The 25569-nt window shown below is 48.4% G+C and overlaps 1 protein-coding gene and 1 pseudogene across 2 annotated transcripts in view; both read left to right on the forward strand.

Moving 5' to 3' along the window:
• The window catches only part of LOC102180095, a 180467-nt pseudogene extending 170855 nt beyond the window's left edge, over window positions 1-9612 (forward strand).
• The window catches only part of VANGL1 (VANGL planar cell polarity protein 1), a 55548-nt gene continuing 38611 nt past the window's right edge, over window positions 8633-25569 (forward strand). The window contains exons 1-3 of one of the 2 annotated variants that reach the window (XM_018045951.1): window positions 8633-8775; window positions 9572-9746; window positions 19387-19590. In XM_018045951.1, the coding sequence (XP_017901440.1) occupies window positions 19520-19590 (71 nt within the window). In that variant the 5' untranslated portion in view covers window positions 8633-8775; window positions 9572-9746; window positions 19387-19519. The remainder of the gene's footprint in view (window positions 8776-9571; window positions 9747-19386; window positions 19591-25569) is intronic. The other variant, XM_018045953.1, reaches the window with a different exon arrangement.

Here is a 25569-nt window from a genome sequence, read left to right on the forward strand (position 1 = left end):
AAACTGTTTGCGTTTTTGTAAAATATCTAACTTATAGAATTTCCAGGAAAATCCTATTAAATAATAGACTTAAATGACTATTAAAATGCCTACCACACAATAAAAAAGCACAATAAACATTAATTCCTTCTCTCTGCCTGATCATTTATATGGTTCACAAATGAGCACAGTTACAGTAGAGACCCTGCTTTAAAATGTAGGATTTATTACTATTCAGGTATATTAATGCCAACAGATAAAGGGACAATTGCCTTTAGGAAGGTAATTCCAAGAGGAAGGAGTACCCTACACCATGCACAGTCACATAGAGAAGCACCAGGGTCAGTCAGGATGTAGAGAGAGTAGGAGGAACACATGGGCCAGAGCCTTTATTTTCTTGTGAAAAGGAACAAGCGAGGCAGGGTAATCAGGCTTAGGATGGCTAGTTTGAATAATTTCAGCAGCATCTGGGATGCTGGGGCTGTCTCTACTTGTCCAGTACCCTACCCTGGGGTAATTAAGGCAGATGGATAGTGGTCCTGAGTGTGAGAGCCAGATTAGGCAAGAGGCTGGGTACGAGCTCTGGATGGGTTGTTTTGCCTATGAGGAACATTGCTTGTGAGTATTAACCACCTCTAGGAATTAGCTAGCCCTGAGGCGGGCAGGCTCTCCTGGGGCAGCAAGGCCTCCAGATGTCAAAGTATCAGAAATGCAGAAAATAAAAAGGCATGATTAGCTCAAACCCTGATAACTAAGATGGATTAATGTCTTTTGATGACTCGATGAGGCCCTTCCCTTCTGTGGCAACCATGGAGACGGTTCTTGACTTGCAGGGAGTGGATCCAGCTATGGGCCAGAAGCTGAGGTGGTAGTGGCTGGGACCAGCGGGGGTGAGGGGGTGGGGGTGCGCTCTTCCTTACACACCTGTGTCTCCTCCGAGAGAGCCCAGGCCAGCAGCTGCAGAGGCTGGTTCACCTTCAGGAAACAATGCCACCTGGTGTCAGTCCAAGTAATTAGCTTAACGCGGTGCGGGAGGTGTTATTCAAGTGCTTCTCATAAATAGGTAATGAATTACTGACGATGACACCCCAGATTAAAAACAACAATGCGGAAGAAACTACCAGTCCCCAGAAGGCACGATTAGCCAGCCCATCCCTGTCCATGGCTGGCCTGGAGTGCGATCCTTTGCACTGCCCCGGCGAGTGGAATCGCCTTGGGAATGCTTAGAAGGCCCAAGGTCATGTGCATGGACTGGTGTCTTTATCGGGCTCTCTGCCCCTGGCTTCTCTCCTTTCCACTGATAACCAATGAAAAGGAGGGGCTGACTAAAGCCTGGGCAGCATCCTGCTTCTGGAATCTGAGTTCTACCTGACATCGCGCTGCCTCCCAGCCCCCCAGGCAATGAGAGTCACTGGGGCTGGGAGCAGGCTGCCCACCCCCAGGCCTGCAGAGCAGCGTCACCGCCGACACCTGCCCCATTGGGGTGTCAGTGCATTTGGCCCAGGGATCTTGGCTGCTCCTTTAGGTCCCCCTGGGCCTGGTCACTTTATACAGAGCACATTTCCTTTCTTGTCCACAGACTACAATCCCAAGCCCCCCAAAGCTATTTAACAGAAAGTCCCACTATTTCCTCTCCTTTTTCAAGTCTCTATTTAGACTATTTAGACATCCCACTCTCACCTCAAACAACACACTGAATATGACAATTCTTAGACATGGACGAGACTGTAGGGAAGACAATGTCTGGGGTCCCTTAGAGGCCGTTAGAGTCTGTTTGTCCATCCAAATGGTTTGCACAAAGTAGGGATTGTACGTTGTCTGTGATTTCCATCTCAGTGGCTATCAGACGCTCCAAGGGCCCCCGAGAAGGTGTCAGATACACCTCTCTCTGGCCCGACTCCATCTCCTGGCCTCCCAGGCTCTGTCAAGGCCTCTTGCTTCCTACGAAATGCCCTTGAACCCTCCACACTCATCTCTGGCTCACCTCTGCCTGTGCCTTTCCAAAGCTGGTCCTTCCACCCATCTCCTAAGTTACCCCTCCCTTCTTAAATTTTGAAATTTAAGATTTCTTCTCCCTGGTTTATAAACAGGCTTCAGGGTTTTCTATGTTGAAGCAAGACAGCAATGACCCATCACCTGCACATGTCCCTGTCATATCTCACTGCCTCACACATTCTGCCTGCTTCTACCCACCCCTTGCTGTTCTCTCTACTGCACTGTCAACCACGTGTAATCTCTGAAAGCCATATTCATTGTCAGTAGCTGATCTCCTCCAGAGTTGTAGACGCGCACTGCCAAGACGTGGCATCGCTGACGGATTAAAGGTGGGAAGTCTGTGGTCAGCCCATCTGAGGTCAAAACCTGGCCCCACCTGTCAGCAGCTTCATGATGTCCTGCCACCCTTTCTATGCCTGAGCTTCCTTCTCTGTAAATGCAGATGATATAATCCCTAAAACACGGGTCACAGTGAAGGATGGATCAAAACCTGTAAAACACTCAGCACAGGGTTGGTATTTAATAAATGCTTCATAAAGTGACCTCTTATTATTTGTACCTGCACCTCCCAAAGGCACTTGCCCTTAACATACCTGAGACTGAACTTGCTTTTTCTCCTGGAACTTCTTCCGCTCTGTTCCCCATTTATGATTGATACATGCCTACAAAGGCTGCAATAATTCAGGCCAATTGTCACATCAGGTTTCCTTTGTCTCTCCTAAAGGGTCCCTCTGCCTTCACTTTTTCCCCAGGAAGCCACTCTCCAAACCATGAAGTCAACTCATCTTATCTGTCTCTGTGAAAAGCTTCAATCAATGGCTCCCTATTGCCTCCCGGATAAAATCCACAGTTTTAAGCCCACCATATAAAGCCCTGAGAGCTCTGCACTCTGCCTCTCTTTTCCAGGTCGTGCCATCCCCCTCCACCCATCCCAGCTCTGCTTCCTCCCTTCTACTCTCCCCTGGCCAAATTGCCCTCAGTCCTCTGAGGAGCTCTGCTGCTTCAGTGCTTCCTTCCTGTCCTCCCTGACACCAGCAGCATTTCATTGCCTCATCCCTCCAGACCTGCAGCTCCCAGCTGGCCTCCTGGGCCACCCTGCCCCCACTCTGCTTCAGCGCATCAGTCTATGCACCCCCACCAGACTCGGCTTCCTGGATACACTCTGTCACACTTCTGTGCCTGTGCCCAGAATGCTTCCTCCCTCTTTATCTGTCAAATACTCATCCTTCAAGGTCTGCTCCCAGGGTCATGGCTGGGTGAAGCAACGCGGCGGCTTCTACAGGCTGCTCGGGTCCTGGTCCCAGCGCTCTCCTCTTCCACCTCGAGCCTCTGCTGAAGCTGCAGTCTTGCCCAGCAGCCCAAGATCCTCCAGGACAATGAGGTGCACACGGCGCCCCACCCCCATGCCTCATCCAACTTTATTCTCTCCTGAGCCCTTGCTAAACCATCTGACATGATATACGTGCTGCTCGTTTGTCCATCTCCCCCCTCTAGAATATAAACTCCACCAGGGCAGAAGCTTTGGTCTATTTTGATGTATCCCCAGAGCCTAGAATAGTGACTGGCACAAAGTAAGAGCTCAATAAAGATTTGTTGACTAAATCGTTAAATCACAGATCAAAGATACATTATCTACCTTTGTATCCCCAGTAGCTCATACATTGCCTGCCTCTAGAAGGTATTAAGTATCTGTTTTTGAATGAATGAGTGGATGGATGAATACTTTATTCATTCACAAGCCCTTATCTTAAGCTTAACTGCTCTGCTCATGCCCTTGACTGTATCTCCACACCCCTGCCCAGACTCCAAACAGAAATACTATTTACTCATTTATTCAAATCAGATTTATTAAGCAAGCGCTTGAGATAAACCAATCACTGTTGCAGCCACTGTCCTCCACTTATGTTCATTCTACTTCTTTCTTCCCTCTTTTCCATTTTTTTCTTTCCTTGACCTCATGGACAATTTGATCCTGACCATTCAGACTCTCCTTGTGGGCACTAATAACCCGCAGTTTTTGGCTGCAGCATGTGGGGTCTTAGTTCCGTGACCAGGGATCAAACCCACACCACCTGCATTGGCAGTGAGGAGTCTTAACCACTGGACCACCAGGGAAGTCTTTTACTATCCCATATTTTAACACCTCATCACTGACTTTCAGTTCAGTTCAGTTCAGTCACTCAGTCGTGTCTGACTCTTCGAGACCCCATGGACAGCAGCATGCCAGGCTTCCCTGTCCATCACCAACTCCCAGAGCTTACTCAAACTCATGTCCATCAAGTCAGTGATGCCATCCAACCATCTCATCCTCTGTCGTCCCCTTCTTCTCCCACCTGCAATCTTTCCCAGCATCAGGGTCTTTTCCAGTAAGTCAGTTCTTCTCATCAGGTGGCCAAAGGATTGGAGTTTCAGCTTCAGCATCAGTCCTTCCAATGAATATTCAGGACTGATTTCCTTGGTTGGACTCCTTGCAATCCAAGGGACTCTCAAGAGTCTTCTCCAATAACACAGTTCAAAAGCATCAATTCTTTGGCACTCAGATTTCTTTATAGCCAAACTTTCACATCCATACATGACTAATGGAAAAACCACAGCCTTGACTAGAGGGACCTTTGTTGGCAAAGTAATATCTCTGCTTTTAAATATACTGTCTAGGTTGGTCATAGCTTTTCTTCCAAGGAGCAAGTATTTTTTAATTTCACGGCTGCAGTCACTATCTGCAGTGATTTTGGAGCCCCAAAAATAAAGTCTGTCACTGTTTCCATTGTTTCCCCATCTATTTGCCATGAAGTGATGGGACCAGGTGACATGATCTTAGTTTTCTGAATGTTGAGAGTGAAGCCAACTTTTTCACTCTCCTCTTTCACTTTCATCAAGACATTATTTTCTTATAAACATTAAACAAGACATTAAACATAACACAAGACATTATTTTCGTATTTTTATCACTGACATTATTAACACATAAACAGGTATTATACATACCTCTGTATGTGTATTTTACATGTGTACACATATTTTTATGTGTACATCTCCATATTTTACATAAAAAGGACTTTTAAAGAATCAGTATTTTGGACTTTCCTGGTGGTGCAGTGGATAGGAGTCCGCCTGCCAATGCCGGGAACAGGGGTTCAATGCCTGGTCTGGGAGGATTCCACATGCCTTAGAGCAACTAAGCCAGTGCACCACAGCTACTGAGCCTGTGTGCAGCAACTACTGAAGCTCAAGAGCCTAGTGCCTGTGCTCCGCAATAAGAGAAGCCACCGCAGCGAGAAACTGGTAGTTCTTACTTGCCGCAACTAGAGAAAGCCTGCATACAGCGATGAAAACCCAGTGCAATCAAAAATAAATAAATAATAATAATAAAAGAAAAAGAATCAGCCCTTTTAAACTTCTCAAACATTTTGGATGGAAATCTAATTTTTTCAGCATCTTCCCTGTCTTCTTAGAGTACTATCTATAGAATATACATCTAATTTTCATTACTCAGGGTCATCAGTATTCTATGCTGTGGTAATGTATCAAGAGGAGAAACTAGTGAAAGGAGAGTGTGAGTTTTGGAGTTAAACAATCTTTGCAATGACCTTCCCCCTTTACAGTTCCTGGGGTCTCCCGAGGTCACCTCCTGTTCTCTTTTAATGTGCTTCTAATCTACGGTGGGCTTAGGAATCAGACAACGAAGTTTATTAGAAATATTTGTGAACGACACATAAACAGTGTCCAAGTAAGGGCAAGAGACGATCTTATGTATAAAGTCATTCTGTTTTAAAGCATAACAATGCAATCTACTTGGTTGATCACAAGCCTTTCTCACTTAACTCCTGTTTTTCAAGTATATTCAGCATTCTTGAGGCTGAATAAGTGACTTCTTAAAAAGTGTTCCAATAGTGCATTTTACATATTCTTTTGTTGTTAATTATCTTTATGTTCAGGCTTCTCATGTGGCTCAGCGGTAAAGAATCTGCCTGCTAATGCAGGAGACTCGGGTTCCATCCTTTGGTAAGGAAGATGCCCTGGAGAAGGAAAGGGTTACCCACTCCAGTATTCTTGCCTGGGAAATCCAATGGACAGAGGAGTCTGGCCGACTGCAGCCCATGAGGTCGCAAAGGACTCAGACAAAACTTGGTGACTCAACAACAATCTTTATGTGCACATGTCATAACTTTCCAATCAGACTATTCCCTGATTAGATTATTAAATTCCCAGGGCAAGTGGTATTTTATAGTTGTTCATTCATTTGCTAAGTATTTTTCAAAATGACTACTATGAGCAAATATCTGATAGGAAAGAGAGAAAGACAGCATTTACACATTATTGAGGAGTGAGATAAAATAACCAATACAAGGTAGAAGGTGAACATAAAAATCCAGAGAATTCAAATGAGGGAAAGAAAATATTTTCTGGTTGGGAGAACTGGAGAAGGCTTTATGTAAGAGATAGCATCGGTAGACAGGAAAAACTTTCTTGGGTAGCATTCTAGGGTTTGCAAGAGTGAGCAGGAATGGAGATACACATGCATGATTGTGGAATTACAGTCACACTGTTGTTTTGAGAGCACCCAGTACATAGTACCCCAGTTCCCCAAATGAGTTTGGTGTAAATAATAAGACCAAGGAATGGCAGATTGAGTCCTCAGTATTACCTTTTTTTTTTTTTTTTTTTTAATGATTAAGGCTAAGCTGGAGCACTCAAGGCAAGAGCTGAATAAGCCTGCTAACCAGACCCTAGGATATAGCTGACCCACTTTGTAACAGATAATGGGAGCTGGGTTACACAGAAGATTCAGTTCCTGAGAATTTTTTCAATTCAAATACTTGAGATTGTTAGATAAAAACAAACAGTAGATGGCATTTATAGGTAAATTTATCTTTAAAAAGGGTTTATTTTGCACTACCCCTCTTTGCGACAAAAGCATCCACATGGTAAAGTAGCTAGACAAAATACACCAATGTGAATTAAAATCGCTTCTCATGGGAACCCACTGAGGATCTGTAGCTCACATGGGGGCTATTCAGGTGTATCATAACTAGAATTGGAGACCCCTGGTCTGTTACAACTTTGAAGGGTCTACATTTTAAAGATGAAAGAGATGTGTTTTTACAAAGCTCTACGTTTCTGCCCCTGAGCACTAATTCAGGTGGAGAGACAACAGGCTTTACCCCTAGGAAGCTGGCTGCCCTCAGGAGACAGGTAGGAGGTTGGCGGGTGGGGGGCGGTGGTTGACGCCTTACACCCCTTTGAGTGAACATTAGGGCTGGTGGGCTGGTGGGGCTGTGCGAAGATCACCTACATGGAACATATTATGTCCTCAAGAAATATACATAGGGGAGAGAAAGGGGGTTGGGGAGGATGGGGAAGAGGTGGCGAGGGGAGAGTGAGGGCTTTAGAGGCTGAAGTTCCACAACTAAGGCTAGTCCAGCATGGGTGTGTTTCACCACCCAACTGCCCACGCTGCTTCATTAGACACCGCCTCTACTGGCGAGCACTGCCGTGCAAACTGCTGTGGGTCCCAGCCAGATTCTGGACTCTCCACATGGATCCCTGACCCTGTCCACCCACACCAGACAACTAAGTAAGAAGAGTGTAAATGCTCCTCTGAATAGTTGGCAACTGTGTATTGCGTCGAGGGACCAGCCGCTTTTCATAATCCTCATCACTATCCCGCAAGGCTGGCTTTATCCTCTTCTCTGCTTTTCAGACAGGGAAACAAAGACTTAGACAGAAACAGACCTGGCTGAATCAGGACTGGAACCTGGGGCTGCCTGCCTTCAGAAGTGTGCTCTTCTAGTAGTTTCTAGGAGACTGGGGTTGGGGGTCAGCCACCACTCTGTTAAATGGAGGAGGAGGGGTAGAGCTAGCTTTGGGGGCCCATAGGGGGTCTGGGTGTGTACGGTTACATGTGGGGTTATTTCCTGGGCTGTGTGTGAGTTTAAGTGTGAGTGTGTATGTTGTTTGAGATGTATGCATATATGGATATTTGTGGGCTAATTCTTGGAATATGTGTATTTAAGTGTGTATATGTGTGTGGAGGCGGGCGGTTTAGTCCCTGGGCTGCTATGCAAATATACCTGTGTTGGGGCTCCAGTGTGCACAAATGGGCTTGAATTTTTGTGTATGATTGTGAGTCTGTGTGTGCGTGAGGGTGTGAGCTTGAGCAAGTGCTGTGCTTAGTTGTTCAGTCCGACTCTCTGAGACTCCATGGACTTAGCTCGCCAGCCTCCTCTGTCCATGGGGATTCTCCAGGCAAGAATACTGGAGTGGGTTGCCATGCCCTCCTCCAGGGGATCTTCCCAATCCAGGGATCGAACCCAGGTCCTCCTCATTGCAGGCGGATTCTTTACCCTCCGACCCATCAGGCAAACCCTTGAACAAGTGGGTAGGGGTCAATCTCTGACCATGTGTCTGTGATGTGTGAATGTGTGTGTGTGTGTGGTCAGCCCCTGGGGTCTGTGTGAGAACGAGTGTGCTTGCGCGAGGGTGTGTGCGTGTGCGTGTGTGTGTGTTCGGGTCGCCGGGCTCCTGGGGGTTGGGGAGACGCCGGCCCGGCCCCGCCCTCCGCTGCAGGTGGGCTGGGCCCGCCGGCCGCGCTCGCTGCTCTTGGCTCGCGGCCGCGCCGGGCTCGCAGGGCTGGGCTCGGGCTGCGGGGCGGCGCCGGGACAGGAAGCGGAAAGCAGCAGTGCAGCGGCGGCGGCGGCGGCGGCGGGGCTCTGCCTCTACAGGAGCCCAGCGCAGGCCGCAGAGCCGGGGCCGCTGCGAGCCGAGACTGCGGGCCGCGGCGCCCGCACGGCCGGCGCGGAGGTGAGTCCCGCCGGAGGCCGGCCGCGGCTGAGCGGCAGGCGCGGGGTGCAGACCTTCCGCGGGAAGACGCCCCCACCCGAACCTGGGACCCCGCTAGCCCCTGCGTCCTCCTCCCGCAGCCCCACCCGGGACTCCGACCCCGGTTCACTGCCCTCCCCCTGCCTCTGGCCGGGAGCCCCCTCCCCTCCCACGGACCGCAGCGCGAGCGGTGCTTCCCGGGACCCCAGTCCTCTCCCATCCGCGCGTGGTGCGCCCCTCCCGCTCCGCTCCCCGCGCACCCCACTTTCTCGGTCCGGGCATTCCCTTCCCACGCCTCGGACGCTCCCTTCTCCCCAGACTGTACTTTGGGGTGCGCGTCCCGGCCGGCAGGGAGTGGCCGAGCATTCGTACAGGCACCCGGGCGGAGGAACCCGCCGTGCGAGGCGGGGGCCGGGGCGCCCTGCGCTCCCCGGGAGCCGGGCGCGCTCCGTGGTTCCCACCTCGCTGCGGAGCTCGACCCGGGAACCTCTCGCGCCCGGGGGCCCGCCCGACCCAGGGCCAGAAATCAGCACAGAGCTGGCCTGTGTTTCCACCTCGCTTCCAGAATGGAACCGGCCCAGGAGGCCGGGGGGAGGCGGGGGCGCGAGTCCGGTTGCGCTTCAGAGAGCGCAACAGGCAGGTAGGAGTTTACTTTCAAAAACGCCGGGGTGGAGCAGGAGGTGTCCGGCAAGTCTCTGCCCGAGGCGTCCCGGTTGGAGGCGATCTTACCGCACCGGGGCAGCCTTCGCCACGGGCAGGACCTCATTTCCTCCTACAGGCTTTGAACTGCCCCGAGCAAACGCGTCCAGAGAAGTGTGAAGCTTTGTAAAAATTTAAACGCGTCGGTGGCGGAGGCAGGAGTGGGGCGGAGCCGCGGCCTGGCGGCCGAGAGATGAGCTGGTGAGACTTGGAGCCGAGAAATCCGTGGCTCCGTTTTCACAGCTTCAAACCAGGTAAAAGGCCCACCCGAGAAGGTGTTGTGAGCTCGTTTAGCTGCTCGTGAAGAGACGTTAGAGCGCTTTATGATGATGATTGTGTAGCTGACACGTGCATTTTGTTAAACCCCTTCGAGGGGGCTGTGGTTGGAAATGCATGTATTTTTAGACACTTATTCCAAAAGCTAGCAAGCTGTAAAGAATCTGGCGTTTTCACTGATGTGTTTATAAATTTTACAAGGTTGCTGGAAAAATATTATAACTTGTGTCACCAATCAACAATGCTAATTAGCATTCTCCTTCCAGTGGGTGGGTTGTTTGATTACACAGCTCCTAGGCTCTTTAAGTGAGATGGCAGAAACTGTCTGAATCCAGGGAGATGTAATTAGTCATTTTATGAAACCACTAATTAGAGTTTTTAGAGTTGAATTAAATCAATGTGATATAGTTGGGGCTTTGATTTGTGGGAGGAAACTGTTTATTCTCCAGTTCAAGAAATAACACTCTTCACCTACCCCATGAGCTTCTAGCATTCCCAGACTTTGGTGTCTCACAATATAATTAGTGAAACAGCTAGTGTGAAATTTTCACTGTTACAGTGTTGGCAGTGTGACTTGGCTGCAACTTAATTTGTAAGTAAAATGGGAGAATTTTAAGAATGGCATATTTGTAAGGACCGCTTGCCAGGCAGTACATGTTTTATTGCCTTGTGTATTTGAGCGAAAGGATGAGACCGTAAAGGACCGTAAAGGAGAGTGTCCTGACGCCTTGTCACCCTGGTCCCATTGGAGATTGAACAAGTGTTGAAAGAGGAAGGTACTCTCCATCCCCCAGTACACACACACACACCCTGGTTGTGACTCCAGACCTCAGGAGGAGTTGGTTTGCACAGGCACCTATCAGATTGTATTTGAAAAGGCAGTTTCCACCTTTGGGCTGTGAGCGCCGCAGCAGTTAGAACTATTTTAGATTCATTTCATTTTTCCTGTACCTTCCACAGTGCTTGGGACACTGAACCTGTGAATAGGAGTTGAAACTGCAGAAATCTTTGTAGGTTATGTGTGGTTTGGGACAGTTTATGATTGTTGCCTACCCTCCTCTCTGAAAATAAGCAATTCTGATAATTGCTACATTGCTGTATAGTTTCTATAGTTAAGAGCAGGTTCTGGAGTTAGACTCTCAAGAGTTCAAGGCCCAGCTCCAGCGTTTACCCGGTGTGTGACTGGTTTTCTTAACTGTAACAGAAAATTAATATTTTTTTCTCCCATATAAGTCTTATTCTGAGGATTAAGTGAAATATAACATGCAAATGACTGAAAGCAGTTCTTGGCACATCAGAGGCACTCGACTAACTTTGAGCCATTAGATTCTTTATGGCCGTCTTCTCTCTATAAAGTGAACTAGCTGTGGTTAGGAGACTAGCTGGGTATGGGTATATGATTAGAGCCTTGTTCTATGCCATTTTCCAGAAGGTGGACCCAACAGGATTAGGTGGACATGGGGCTGGCCCATGTTTCTGGTTGTGGCTTAGGGCTCACCCAAAGCCTGATGAAAAGGTACATGTGTGTTCTGCCACAGTGTGCTTCCATCCCACTGAATCCATTCCCTTCTGAATCCCACTTATTGGACAGCAGTCGTTGGACCTGGCACCACTGGATTTACAGAGGAGGTAGTAAATACTTATGAAATGTGTTTTTCTGAAGCTTAAAAATCTGGCAGGGGACAAGGGGGTCACTTGAAAACAAATGTACATCGTAAGAATTCCGGCCATGTTAACCATTCACAGCTCTGCAGAAATTTATACCCAGCTACTGGGAGTGTTTCAGAGGTAATTGATGACTGGAGCCAAGAGCAATTATTTGAAGAAGATGAGTTGAAATCATTGGCAAGACAGGTATAGTGAGGTTGACATTTTCTTTCCTTGTGAATAGTGGCCCAGAATCACTTTTTCGTAAGAGCCCTGTTGAAGAATCACTGGATTTGTTGCAAATACACCAGTCCCTCTGATTCCCACATCGGTGACCTGGATGATGTGTTATGCTTTGTAGACCCCAGGTTCAGTAAAATGCTTCTTCCTACCCTCCCTTACAATCGTGAGTTCCTCCAGATAAACCCGATAAAACACACAGTTTTCTCTGATACTCACTTCCAACCTGGGAACAGTAGAAGAAGACCTGCAAGGAACAGAATGGAAATCAATAAATTAGTTAACTGTAGCTAACGGTATCCATTAAGGGTAGACGGCTCAGATGGTAAAGAATCTGCCTGCAATACAGGAGACGTGAGTTCGATCCCTGGGTTGGGAAAATTCCGTGGAGAAGGGAATGGCAACCCACTCCAGTATTCTTGCCTGGAGAATTCCCATGGACAAAGGAGCCTGGGGGGCGACTGTCCATGAGGTCCCAAAGAGTCGAACACGACAGCAGTAACACTAAAGGTAGACTCAAGTGGACTAGAAACATACACATACGTTTAATGAAAATGATACAGCAGTCATGTGCCTTCTAAAAGTTTTCCTTCCAATGGAAGGAATTTAGATTTACTAAGTAGTAATTAATACCTATCAAAGAGTTGACTCATTGGAAAAGACCCTGACGCTGGGAGGGATTGGGGGCAGGAGGAGAAGGGGATGACAGAGGATGAGATGGCTGGATGGCATCACCGACTCAATGCACATGAGTTTAGGAGTTGGTGATGGACAGGGAGGCCTGGCGTGCTGCAGTCCATGAGGTTGCAAAGAGTTGGACACGACTGAACTGAGCTGAATACCTATTCTGTACCAGGCGCTAGTCTGAAAGATTACGAATGATCTCATTTAACCCACCTTGAGCCTATAAGGTAAGCAAAATATAGTTCTGTTGTTATAATTAGGGAAACAGGCACAGAAAGGTTAAGTAGCTCAATCTGAGGTCACATAGCTGATAAGGAACAGAGCCAGGATTTGAGCAGCAACGATCTAACTGCAGAACATGTGCTCATGGCTTATCCTCTGTAAAAGAAAAGCTGACTCTAAACAAAATATCTAAATTACCCTTTTCCTCGTGAGTAATTAAAAATGGGTACCTTGAGAAAAATGTTAGCTTGAAAACAATAAAAATTATAAATGCCATAAATCCTTTAGAATTCTGTATATGATAAAAAACAAAATATTCAAAGTAATGCACACAGTATATGTAAACACAGTTGCAGCAGAAACCTCTTTCCCTTGGAAATACATCCAGTGCAGAAGGAGCGGGATGGCTCTTTAAATTCAGCGTGTGTCTTTGTACCCCTTGCAAGGTAACCGTCCAAACCCAAGTTCACGTAATTACTTCATAGCTCTAGGCAGAGCTGTTGATGTTTTTATGATTTCCTTTTCTGAGAATGTTAGCTTATGTTTACCACTGTCATTACCATAGCGTATTATTTCCCTCTTATGATTTTCTGATCACTGTGTTTTCCTTTTAAGTAGGAGTCACGTATATTTTATGTAAGTGAACATGGCTTTAGGGGCAGATAAAGAATCCCATGCAGGAGATGGACTCGGACTCGGTTTCTCCTGAGTCTGTCCAGGTAGGAGATGTGAGAGACTCAGGTTCTATGCCTGGGTCAGGAAGATCCCATGGAGTAGGAGATGGCAAACCCACTCCAATATTCTTGCCATGGACAGAGGAGCCTGGCAAGCTACAGTCCATGTGCTTGCAAAGAGTCAGACATGACTGATTGGCTGAACACACACACACACTTCAAAGCCACTGATCCCCATTTTGCTTTTAACCAAGGGTGGTGAAGAAGATTCTCTGCTGCTGTTGCCGGGGAATTCCAGATTTACAATGCTGCCCTCCTGCCCCCCTGAGATGTGGCTTGATGAGTGCTGAGCCCTATCCTGTTGTTAGCCTCCAGTTCCCAGAAGGGATAAGTGACAGGAGGTGGAGGCAGAGAACTAATACTGATTCTTACTCAATGTATCTGGAATATAACCTTTGCTGGTGAGAGAGACTTGTGTGAGCAGCAGAGCACCTCCACTCTCGGCGGTTCAGCTGTCACTGTGGGATCTAATCTCTGCATCTTTCCCTCCGTTGTAAAATTGAGGATTTAAAATAGATGACCTCTAAGGTTTCTTCTGCATGAGTCTGTGGCCTCCACATCTTGCTATCTGCCACCAGAACCCTTCCTTCACTCAGCGTGCGTTACTGAGAGCCTGGTGTGCTCCAGGGATTGAAGAGAGAGTCATGAAAGAGGCCCCGCCCTTGTGGAGCGTCCTGTCTCTCCAGGAGCCAGTCCCTGTGTAACTGAAAACCAGGATGTCAAGGAGAAGTACAGGGAGTTGAGATTGGAGGATCAGGAAAGGCTTCTTTCAAGAAGCCGTATTTCATTTGAGAGGGATGGGTAGGAACTGGGTGGAATGAGGTGGGTGAAGAGTTGATAGAGTGTATACACTGAGGCTGCAGAAAGGCATGGTGCCTTAGAGCAGGGGTCTCCGACCTCTGGGATCTAATGCCTGATGACCTGAGTTGGAACTGATGTAATAGTAATAGAGTATAATGTGAAATAGTAATAGAAATAGTGTGCACCGAAGACGTCATGCTCTTGAACCATCCTGCAAGCAACCCTGCCCCCAGTTCCATGGAAAACTGGTCTTCCATGAAACCAGTCCCTGATGCCAAAAAAGACTGGGGACTGCTGCCTTAGAGGACCTTAGAAAGAGAAGGAAGGCCAAGAAGGAGATATGGGCAGGGCCTGGCTGACCAAGTGAAAGGTTTTGTGTTTTATTCGAAGCGTAGCAGAATGTCATGGAAGGGTTTCAAGCAGGGAAACAACATCCACACTGTGACCTGAGAGAGCGCTCTGGCTGCTGCCCAGGCAGCGCCAGCCAGAGTCTGGGTCTTGTCAGGGGTCAGCATGATGGAGGCACAGTTTCTGCATTCCAAGGATCCACATTTACACCTTTTTATGACCCTATCCCATTCAGGCTAGTGCAGAGCCTATTGGTTTATTACCCAGGGAACCCGATCCCTTTTCATTACTTTATCTTCCCGATAAGGCATCCCCCTCTGACCTTATCTGAGGTCTGCTAATTTCTTGTGCATACAAGGGAACTATCTTCTAAATGCATTGCTGCAAAGATAAGCTTCAGGATGTGTTTTTCTGTTAACCATACCGAAGCTCTTATGTTGGCTTTTGAAATGACTTCACTCTGGATTGTGTCAGTTTGCCTTTGGCTGCTGCTTCTTAATCCTCACTGAGATCTTGAAAAAAATTGATAACTGATAGAGACTGTGATGTAGAAGGGGCCCAAGTTCTGTGGAGCCTGGATTCTGTGAGGAAACCTGCAGGCTTTGTAATAGTTTAGCCCTGTGTCCCCAGAGCCTGGAGGATGCGGGTGGCTGAGAACCAGAAGAGTGAAGGGTGGACCCCAGGGGACAGAGGGCACTTAGTGACAGTGAAATATGTGGGATGAGAGGGAGAGGAAGTTATGAAAATGGTGCCGGGTTGGCTCTGTAGGGCCAGTAGGGTGACTGTACAACTCCGGTGAAGGACATTGAAAAGAATAGGCCGGAGCGCTGGAGAGCATCTCGGGGGTGATGGTAATCCCAAGTGGAGCAAGAGGGGTCTAAGTAGGAAATGTGAGTGTGTGTGTGCTCAGTTGCTGAGTTGTGTTTTGGTGACCCCATAAGCTGTACCCCCACCAGGCTTCTCTTTCCAGGCAAGAATACTAGAGTGGGTTGCCATTTCCTACTCCAGGGATTCTTCCCAGCCCAGGGATTGAACCCGAGTCTCCTGCATTGGCAGGTGGATTCTTTACTACTACACCACCTGGAAAACAAGTAGGAAATGTGCCCTGGGGATTTATCCTTTCAGTAAGTATCTATTGGGTACTTCTTATGTTCAGTGTATCCCAGGAGCTTATCCTAGAGTAAATCCATAGATGGAGGAGAATAATGGGAGAGATTTGGTGGGGGGGGGGGGGCGGGGGGACTGTGCCCTGTAGCAAATGGGATCTTTGTTCCTTGACCAGGTATCGAACCTGAGCTCCCTACATTGAAGCTCAGAGTTTTAACCACTGGGTCAGCAGGGAAGTCCCATAATGGGCAAGTTTTGAGACTTAAGGGATGATGGGGGAGGGGGAAGGTGCATGGGAGAAGTAGTAGCATAAACATTGTCGCCTTGGAGGAGGACAGGCAGCAGAGAGCTCCGTGAGGGCAGCCGTGTGCCGTGGACTGCTGTCATTGCTGTGCCCCAGCAGCACCTAGTAGGTCTCTTATGGCCCCACTAAACATGGAGGCGGATGAATGAATACATGGCATAAGAAGGTCGGGGGAAGGAGAACAAGGAAGGGACCTTTGGATCTGGCTCATGGCAAACTGTGGCATCATGGATAGCATCACCAACTCAATGGACATGAGTTTGAGCAAACTCAGGGAGATAGTGGAGGGCAGAGGAGCCTGGCACGCTACAGTCCATGGGGTCACAAAGAGTTGGACACAACTTACTGACTGAACAACAGCAACAATCGGTGGCCAACTTAGAACTGTTTCAGTGGAGTGTCGAGGATGGAGAATTGGGGTGACAAGAGGGAGGGGATGGCAGGATCTACAGATCACCCCTTGATAAGTATAGGCAGGTATTGTCTGGAGAGAAACCAGACAAGGGCAGCTGGTAGACTAGAGGTAAAGCCCTCCCCCTAAGGGCACTTGGGAGCCCATGATTTCCCCCGCGGGACATGCCCGGAGTTGCTTTACTGGACGGCTGGAGGTTTTAATGAGGGTGAAGGATGACGTCCTTTTGCAGAAGGACAGGGGGAATAAAACTTGGGTTAGCATGTGCCAGAGACTTTATTTTGGGAGCTTCCAAAATAAATTGTAAATCAGTGCTTACAACAACCCTAGGAAGAGACTGCATTAAGTCTCTCTCTTTTTTTTTTTTTAAACCCAGGGGAGGTAAATTCACAGAGGGGAGCGTCTGTCACACTGTGTCATGGCCAGGAAATGTGAATAGGATCAGCCCAGGTCTTTGGAGCCTGGGGTGCCTGCCTCTGAGACACCTCGGCAGCATTTAGCGGAAATAGCTAGAAGCTGGCATGGAAAGGAGACTCGAGAGTTCTGGGTTGAAGGGCAAAAAAAAAAAAAAAAAAGGCATAGACATTGTGGATGGTCAGTTCAGAATGTAGGAGATGGCAGTCAGGTTTCTGGGCCAAGCAGCCTGGTATGAGAACCTGCAGGTTAGCAGAGAGCTGGGTGAAAGGCCTTCGGGGAAAGAGGCTTATTCAAGGGCAGGTCTGGAGATTTTGGCTCACCTTTAAGGCTGATGTCTGGCAGGTATGAAGCAGAACAAGCAACAAGGAAGCAGAAAGGAAGTGAGAGTCTGAGGTGCTGAAAGCTCATCGAAACTGTTACTGAATCTGCTGAGAGGCAGAGTAGGGAGAAAAAATGGGTGAGCTGATTCTTGAAGTCTTCTGCAAAAGTAGGGGTAGGTCCAAAAGCAAAAGTATTTTAAAAACGCCCACGGTGGGTTTTTTCCCCCACACTGATTCTTTACAGTCATCTCACAAAATAGGCCACTTTATTTCCACTTTATGGATGGGGAGCCTGAGATTCCGAGGGACTTGGTAAGCTTACCTGGGTGGACCTAGTGCTGTCTGGCTGCAGGTGAACACAGGTACTCACTCTGGCCTGCTCCTTTCCCAGCCTTTCTCTTACTGAGAGGGACATGGAGAGCTGCCGGGTTGAGGACTGTCACAGGAGTCCTGAGAACCACAGCTGCCCTTTATCTGGCACATCGGAGTGGTTCTGGGTGCAATCACAGTTGTAGCTTGTTCGTTTCTCGAATGCCCTTTTATTCACGTTTTACAGATGCAGCTTTTTCTGTGCATGCTAAGTCACTTCAGTCATGTCCGACTCTTTGTGACCCCATGGACTGTAGCCCACCAGGCTCCTCTGTCCATGGGGAATCTCCAAGCAAGAATACTGGAGTGGGCTGCCATGCCCTCCTCCTGAGGATCTTCCCAACCCAGGGGTCAAACCCAGGTCTCCCGCATTGCAGGCGGATTCTTTACCAGCTGAGCCACCAGGGAAGCCCCCAGCTGAGGGTAGTGATGGTATTTGCAGCCCCTTTGTTTTTTCCTCACACTTATCTCACTGCCTCTGTTTGCAGTGTCAACTCACGAGGGTCACTGGAAGAAGGAGCCCTGAGGGGCGGAGACCAGCTCTGGAATGAGGGGTGTAGAGCTCCTTTTTGTCTCGAAGTAAAGGTTTTTGACGTGGGGCTCAGGAATGTACTTGGAAATGTTTCCAATTTATTTTTATTGCATAGCAGTGTCTAATGAAAGTGTGGCAAAAGACCCAGGAGCCTGCAACAAACAAACCACCTGCTTCCATTTTCTGATGTTCCCTCATCCTCGTCCTTACACAAGCAGTCTTGTCATCCAGTCGCTCAGTCGTGTCCGACTCTGTGACCCTATGGACTGCAGCACACCAGGCTTCTCTGTCCTTTACTCTCTCCTGGAGTTTGCTCAAGTTCATGTTCATTGAGTCAGTGATGCTGTCTAACCATCTCATCCTCTGTGATTGTAACTGGAGTGTAGATTTCAAAGTCTGTCTACAATGCTATATGTAGCCTGCTTTTTTTTTTTTTAATGTATTTCTTTGGCTGCATTGAGTCTCATTTGTGGCACATGGGATCTTTAATTGCGGTATGTGGGATCTTAGTTTCCCATCCAGGGAGTGAACCTGGGCCTCCTGTGTTGGGAGTGTGGAGTCCTAGCCCACTGTACCACTAGGCAAGTCCTGTAGCCTGCTTTTAAAATTTATCACTAGATCATATAAACTTCTGTTCTTTGTAATTATCATTCTAAACAGCTTTATGATATTTCTTTGGGCTTCCTTAGGGTCTCACTGGTAAAGGATCCCCCTGCCAGTGCAGGAGATGCGGGTTTGTTTCCTGGATTGGGAAGATTCCCTGGAGAAGGAAATGGCAACCCACTCCAGTAGTCTTGCCTGGGAAATGGCATGGACAGAGGATCCTGGGGTCCTCTGTGGAGGACCGTGTGGTCCATGGAGTCACAGAAGAGTCGGATATGACTTAGCGACTAAACAGCAACAACGATGATATTTCTTTGGGTGAATGACTCATGTTTCCTTTACCAGTTCCTCCTTTTGGGGAGCATTGAGAGTGTTTCTAGCTTTTCACTATTATAGGCAATGTGCTAATAATAGTTTTTCTTTTAAAAAGAGAAATTCTAGAAGTTTGCATTCCTGGATTAAAGAATTGAGAACTTTTTTGTTTTTTTCCATTGGCTTTTGGAAACTGTGAGCAAATGGCTTACAGGCTGCTTCCCTGGGTGTTGTTTTGTAACCGCCACACTGACAGTGGGGGCTGGACATGGCGTCTCAGGCCTGGAAGCCCGGCTGCCCGGGCTGTGTCCTGGAGATGGCCCGGGGCCAGGTCTCTCCCACTTCCGTTTTACTGCTGCTGCAGAGGGGTGTGGCTTGCCTCCACCCACCTGTCCCCCTCCCAGACACCTGAGCGGAGCATTTGACACCCTGGAGCCTCACCCTTGCTCATGTGTTCCACAACAGAGATCCCAGAGTGGAGGCTGGCACTGTCGTTTATCTTCCAATTTAACTTCCTCGAGGTTGGCTTTATCTTTTCTGTTTGTTTGTTTTTCTCATTTTCCCAGAATTGGTTCCAGTCGGAGTGACTCCTTGATTCCCAGGCCCTTTGAGGTCTGAGGAGTCCAGTAGGTGAAATTCTCTCTACCTCTAAGGAGAAACAGTACCTGCTCCTGCAGCGAGAGCAAGCCCTCCATTGCTATGGATACCGAATCCACGTATTCTGGATATTCTTACTATTCAAGTCATTCGAAAAAATCTCACAGACAAGGGTATGTAAGCTCTTGCTTGTTCCACTTTTCCTCTGGGGGCGGAGTTTGCAGGTTTCTCGGGCTTCCTGGACTCACTTTCACAATCCCCCTGGGGGGCAGCCGGCACTGGAGTTTCAGTCCACTGGTGCCTGAGAAGCTGAGCTTTCAGAACCTTTTAACATGCTTTGGGAGGAACAGCACCACCAATTTACATTTTATAGCCACCATTACCGTTGATGACCTTCACTTCTCACAACTGATTTTAAATTAAAGTTGCTCCCTTCAGTGGAAATGTTTTTCATTTCTAAGTACTTCTCCAAGATGACAATTCTCCCAAAAGCTTTACCAAGAATCTAAGTGAAAGTTTTATTAAAAAAAAGAAAAAGTGTTAATTTGTCGCTTCTTACCCAGAGCTGCTGACTCATGGTCCATTATGCCCTTGCTTGTGAGGTTTATCCACTGAAGTGGCATGTTGGCAGGCTTGGCCTGGTGCCTTACGCGTTTCTCTGTCTCTGACTCGTCTTCCCAGTGAACAGGCCTGGGTTTTGGACATCTGACCTGGGTAATGGGGGGTGCCAAATTTCCCCTCCTCTGTACAGAATGAACAGGTCTGCGCTGGTGTTCCTGGGGCCTGCCATGTTCCAGACCTGCAGAATGGTGAGGAAATGAGCGAGTGAAGAGGTAGTGCCGGGCCAGTGAAGAGTGCGGCTGATACAGTTGCAGTGCTGCCTCTTACTTAGACCCCTCATCTGTAAAATGGGGAGAGCAGTTCCCTCCTCACAGGGCTGTGGGGAGGATTAAATCAGATGGTGCCTGTGAAGCATTTAACCCAGCACACAGTAGGCCACTCACCAGTGCCTGGATTTATGCTGTCAATGGCCCTGGCATTTCAGCACCACATTTGAAGGCCCCAGTTGACCCCAGTCCATAGACCCAGGGAAGAGCTAGGAATGGTGATTGTAGTGGGGTTTCCCTGACTGAGCAGTTCCCCATACAGGCAGCTAAGTGCAGAGCAGGATTTCGTTTTGTGAAACAGCAGTATGCCACATGTATCTAATTGACTTATTCATTTGTGAGTCCATATGGATCTACACACGCAGAAAGAGGTCTGGAAGGGTATTGTCCAGGCTGCCCCAAGTGGTACTCCACAGGGAAGGGGTCCACACAGGATGGTGACTGATGGGCACTTAGATGCTTTATCTTTCTACACTTGTTCAGTCTTTTATAAGTATATACATTTTGTGATTAAAAATACAAATATAATAAAAATGTAAAAGACCTTCCAAGATTAATGACATGAGAAAATATATATGAGGCCATGTTACTAAAAACCAAGATTCAAAACTTTGCACATTATAATAGGTATATATTCTTACGATGAATGGTAACAGATAGTTTGTGTGTGTGTTTTAAACTTTCATTATTTTCCGAATTTCATGTATTGCTCTTACAATCATAACAATCTGGGGAAAAGAAGTAAATGAGCTTGTGCTGGAACCCAGGCAAGACTTTCTAGTCAGCATGGGAAACAGAAAGAAGCGCGGCTGAGTGAGGCCAGAGCCCAGATCCTGGGAAAGTCAGGAACCCTCTGGTGAGAAAAATTTAATCACCAATTTCAATCAGTGGGTAAACATATCAGATTCGTTCTAAAATACCAGAAACAGCTGTTTAAAAATATCCACTCTTTGAACTTAACCGGGAAAAGCAGTTCCTCTGTCAGTGTGCCAAGCTTCCCCGTCCTGCACTGTGAGGAGCGGAGTGGGAATCTGGGGTTCTCTGGGTGCTTGGAGATGAGTAAAGCAGGGATGTCTTGCAGGGTTCCGAGGAGAAGCCGTCTCTGGCCTCCTTCATCTGCACTCATGTCCCATCCCAACACTCATTGCTCTGTGTTCCCTCAGCCCCTGGGGGCCCCCAGAAATTGATACCGTAGTGCTCATGTGGTAACTTCAAGAGACTATAACTTTCCGTGAAAATAGCACACACAACTCTGAGTACCTTCTTAGACCCCTGCAGAAAGCGCTAGGCAAATGATAATACAAGCTGAGACTTTTAATACTTTAATCAGGGATGTTGCTGAATGCCTACTCAGGAGGGCTCTGGGTGAGAGATGACCACTGGAGATTTATAGGTGCGCTCCCTGGTGTCTTTAGAAAAACCACAGCTGCTGAGATGACTCCCATGACAGGGCATAGTGACTGTGGGGTGGAGGTTGTAATCCGTAGATAGTAGGTGTCAGGGGTCCTTTGCCTGGGTGTAAATGGTATTGAACAGTCATAGTAGCCCTCCAAAGGCATGCCCTGGACCCAGCAGAGGGTAGTGTATCAGCGGGGAGTATCCCTGTGAAGGCTGCCTTGCTCAGCGATTTGCATGGCAGAGTAGGAAAGGAGTGGGACCGTGCTCTTTGGGAATCTTCGTAGAACTCTCAGAGAGGAATAATGAAGGGCAACGAACTTGATATGCTTGATGACACTGAGATCATCTTTGAGTACTGGCAGAGTTCCAAGCAGATGACAGATGACTTCTTCCAACAAAGAAGCTAGTGGTCTGGTTTTTTGATACCTCCAGAGGGTATCCAGGTAACCTGCTGGGAAAATGACGCAGGCTCCAGCCGACCTCACCTAACCTTCGGGTTTAGAGCACCAGTTCCTCGAGCTCAGTGCAGCAGCTTCCACTGCTGTCCACGACCACTCTGAGAGTGCCTGTTAAGATCCTGGGTCATGGCCGCCAATCCTCGCAGCAGCCCTTAAACGGTGGGAGGGGGGACCCCTGCTCAACAGGTGATAACACTGAGATGCAGAGACAGAGCATTATTTGCCTGAAGTTATGAGGTTGGTGGAGAAGGCAGTGGCACCCCACTCCAGTACTCTTGCCTGGAAAATCCCATGGACGGAGGAGCCTGGTGGGCTGCAGTCCAGGGGGGTCACTAAGAGTCGGACACGACTGAGCGACTTCCCTTTCACTTTTCACTTTCACGCATTGGAGAAGGAAATGGCAACCCACTCCAGTGTTCTTGCCTGGAGAATCCCAGGGACGAGGGAGCTTGGTGAGCTGCTGTCTATGGGGTTGCACAGAGTCGGACATGACTGAAGTGACTTAGCAAATGAGGTTGATCGGGACCCTCAGGTTTCAGGCCCCATTTCTTACTGCTTTGCAAGCCATGCTTTTCTCCCTGGGCCATGCACAGTGGAGAGCAGCAGGAATAACTGGTAGGGAAACAAGGCCTGGAGGGTCAGCCCTGGGCCTGATGTGTAAAATGCATTGTCCAATAGAGGCTGCCAGAGCGTAGGGGGAGTGGTCCTTTTGTTCCGAGGCCGCTTCAGAGTCAGTCTGTGCTGTGCCCGGCCCTCCCACCCAAGAGGAAGCAGCCAGCCAGGCCCTGCAGTCGGTGGAGAGAAAGGACAGGTAGTGGGTGGTGGTAGAGAAGGAAAGGGAGGAGTAACCTGTGGGGCCGGCTTTCCCCCAAATAGAAATAGACAAACACCAGAAATAGAACCAAGTCATCTTCCCAGGAAATACCGATCGTAAGTGGCAATGGTCTGGGGCTCAATGGGGATTCTGACTGGAGTGAGAGAGACTTTACAGCACCCTCCCAGAGCTCAGCTCTAGGATCGCCTAAACACATGCGTTTGCATATGAACACACTTGCAGGTACAGACAGATGCCTGGCCTCCAACGTGTTATTGCTTGCCCCCCCATCCCTGACTTATCTTTACTCAGTACAGGCAGATGCTCCATGGAGACAGGCTCAGAGATAAAGATACAAGGATTCCTGTGGCTCACACACCTGCCCAGCAAAGGTGTGTGGGTGATCAAGACAACTCAGGTGGAGCTGGAAAGACACCCGGTGCTCTTGTGTTTGAAAGACCCTTTCAGTGGTTTGCTAGCCTACTCCACGTCTCCTGTTTCTTTTAGACATAGTGAACTGATGGTCTTCACCACTGTGTGTGTGGGGGGGCTCTCCCGTAGGTACTTGGCACGTCCTTGACATCACAGCAGTTAACACTCTAGGGATGAAAGTTTGGGTACCAATGCAGTGAGGCAGCCATACTGGGCTCATAGCTCTGCATTCTGGAAAGTGCTGTATGGCAGCATTTTTGCTGGACTTCTCTAAGTAATCCAGGCTCAGGCACCTTCCCAGAGCAGTCATTCAGGACCAGTGATTTTTACAAAAGCTGTACAACAGGTCTTACTCCCTCAACAAGGACCAGTGTGATGCGCAGCCCACATTGAGTTGATAGGGTAAGCTTTCTATTGGCCCCTTACTTGACAGCAGATGGAAAGCTCTTGGTTCTGGACCCAGTGCAGAGTGTCCTGAGTCCCACTCCCAGCCTCATCCACTTAATGCTGTTTTATTGTAGAAGCCACACTGTACATTGTATAGCTAAGCATTGCATTCACGGCTCCCATTATCAGGCCCTCGCTGTATACAGGGCATTTCACAAACAGGGCGATTAAGTGGTAAGTTATTCCACCTACCTCCTCCTTGAGCAGCATTTGGGTGGGAGAGCCTTGAGCAGTTTCCTGCATCAGCAGCTGGGGCTGCTGATGAAAAGGGCAGATTCCTGTTGTCTCTCTGCCCCAGACTATTTCTCTGGGGGTGGGGCCAGCGAATCTGTACTTAGTCTGCACCGCAGGTGGCTTTTCTGTACATTCAACTCTTGAGAAGCACTGGTTTAGGGTTTCGGTCTTGGAGGATGAGAAACCTTCCGGGGGTTATCAGACAATAGTTCCTATCTGGTTTAGCTCTGCTGCTACCAGGGGAATTGTAGAGATCGCTTCTCCTTTGGGAACTGTTGGGCCCTTTAAAAACCAGACTAGGACCACTGGGGTCAAGTCGAGGGATGGCTGGCCCCCCAAGAGGCTGTTTCCAACCCTGAGTGGTTCCCTGTCCGCTTCTGGCCCTAGTGGTGTTCAGGCTGCAGGAACTGGCACACAGTGAAAGAATTTTGATTGCCGGTGGAATTTGTGCTGTCACAGGATTTGACCTGTGGGCCCAGCGAATAGATAGATGGGTCAGGGAAGCATGTGACTTGGCAGATGGCAGGACAGTGATGGATGTGAGAGCCGTTGGGGAAAGTGGGAACAGAGCGAGAAGAGGAGGTGCCTCGGTCTGGCCTGGCTGAGGTGGGGCCCCAGGGAGCAGTGATTCCAGACTTAGTCTAAACAGCTCGTTCTAAGACTGACCAGACACATGGGAAATCACTCCCAAATCGCTTATTGTTTCTCACAGTGAGTCCTTTTGAAGTGGTTGTCTTTGGCAGGCCAGAGTGTTGGGCACACTGCTTTGTGTTCTCCAAGGTCAGGGTCCAGTCATGACTTCTAGAAGTAGCTTCAAAGGCAGATTCTGCAGCTCCGGTAGTTCAAGTTCAGGGTGTGAGAATGAGCATTAGGAATTCGTAGGCTAGAAAATCTTCCATTTGCTCTTCAAATGGTGCAGCATAGTGGGTCTGAATCAAGAGAGTGGGTCCACACCCTGCTCTGCCACTTACTCTGACTTTGGGGAGTCACTCAACCTCCATAAGCCTCAGTTGCTTCATGATTAAGATGGGGACAATAATACCACATAGAGCTATTATTGGGATTGAACAAGTTTCATATAATAAAGCACTGGGTAAGGTGCTCTTTGGTGTCCCTAGGTGGCGCAGTGGCAAAGAATCCACCTGCCACTGCAGGAGACACAGGAGACATGGGTTCGATCCCTGGGTTGGGAAGATTCCCTGGAATAGGAAATGGCAACCCACTCCAGTATTCTTGCCTGGAGAATTCCACGGACAGAAGAGCCTGGTGGGCTACAGTCCATAGGGCCGTAAGAGTTTGACATGACTGAGTGAACAAAGTGCCCTGTGCATTGGGGTAGGGAGCAGAGTGATCATCAGTGAGACACATCTCTGGATAAACAAAATCTCTTAGCCATTTCCCTAGTTGCCCAGTTAAAATAAAACATCAGTGTTGATGAGAACACATCTCTTTCTGGACTCTCATTTCGCAGTAGATTGAAAT

This window comes from Capra hircus, chromosome 3 (genome assembly GCF_001704415.2).
Source record: "Capra hircus breed San Clemente chromosome 3, ASM170441v1, whole genome shotgun sequence".
Lineage (NCBI taxonomy): Eukaryota > Metazoa > Chordata > Mammalia > Artiodactyla > Bovidae > Capra > Capra hircus.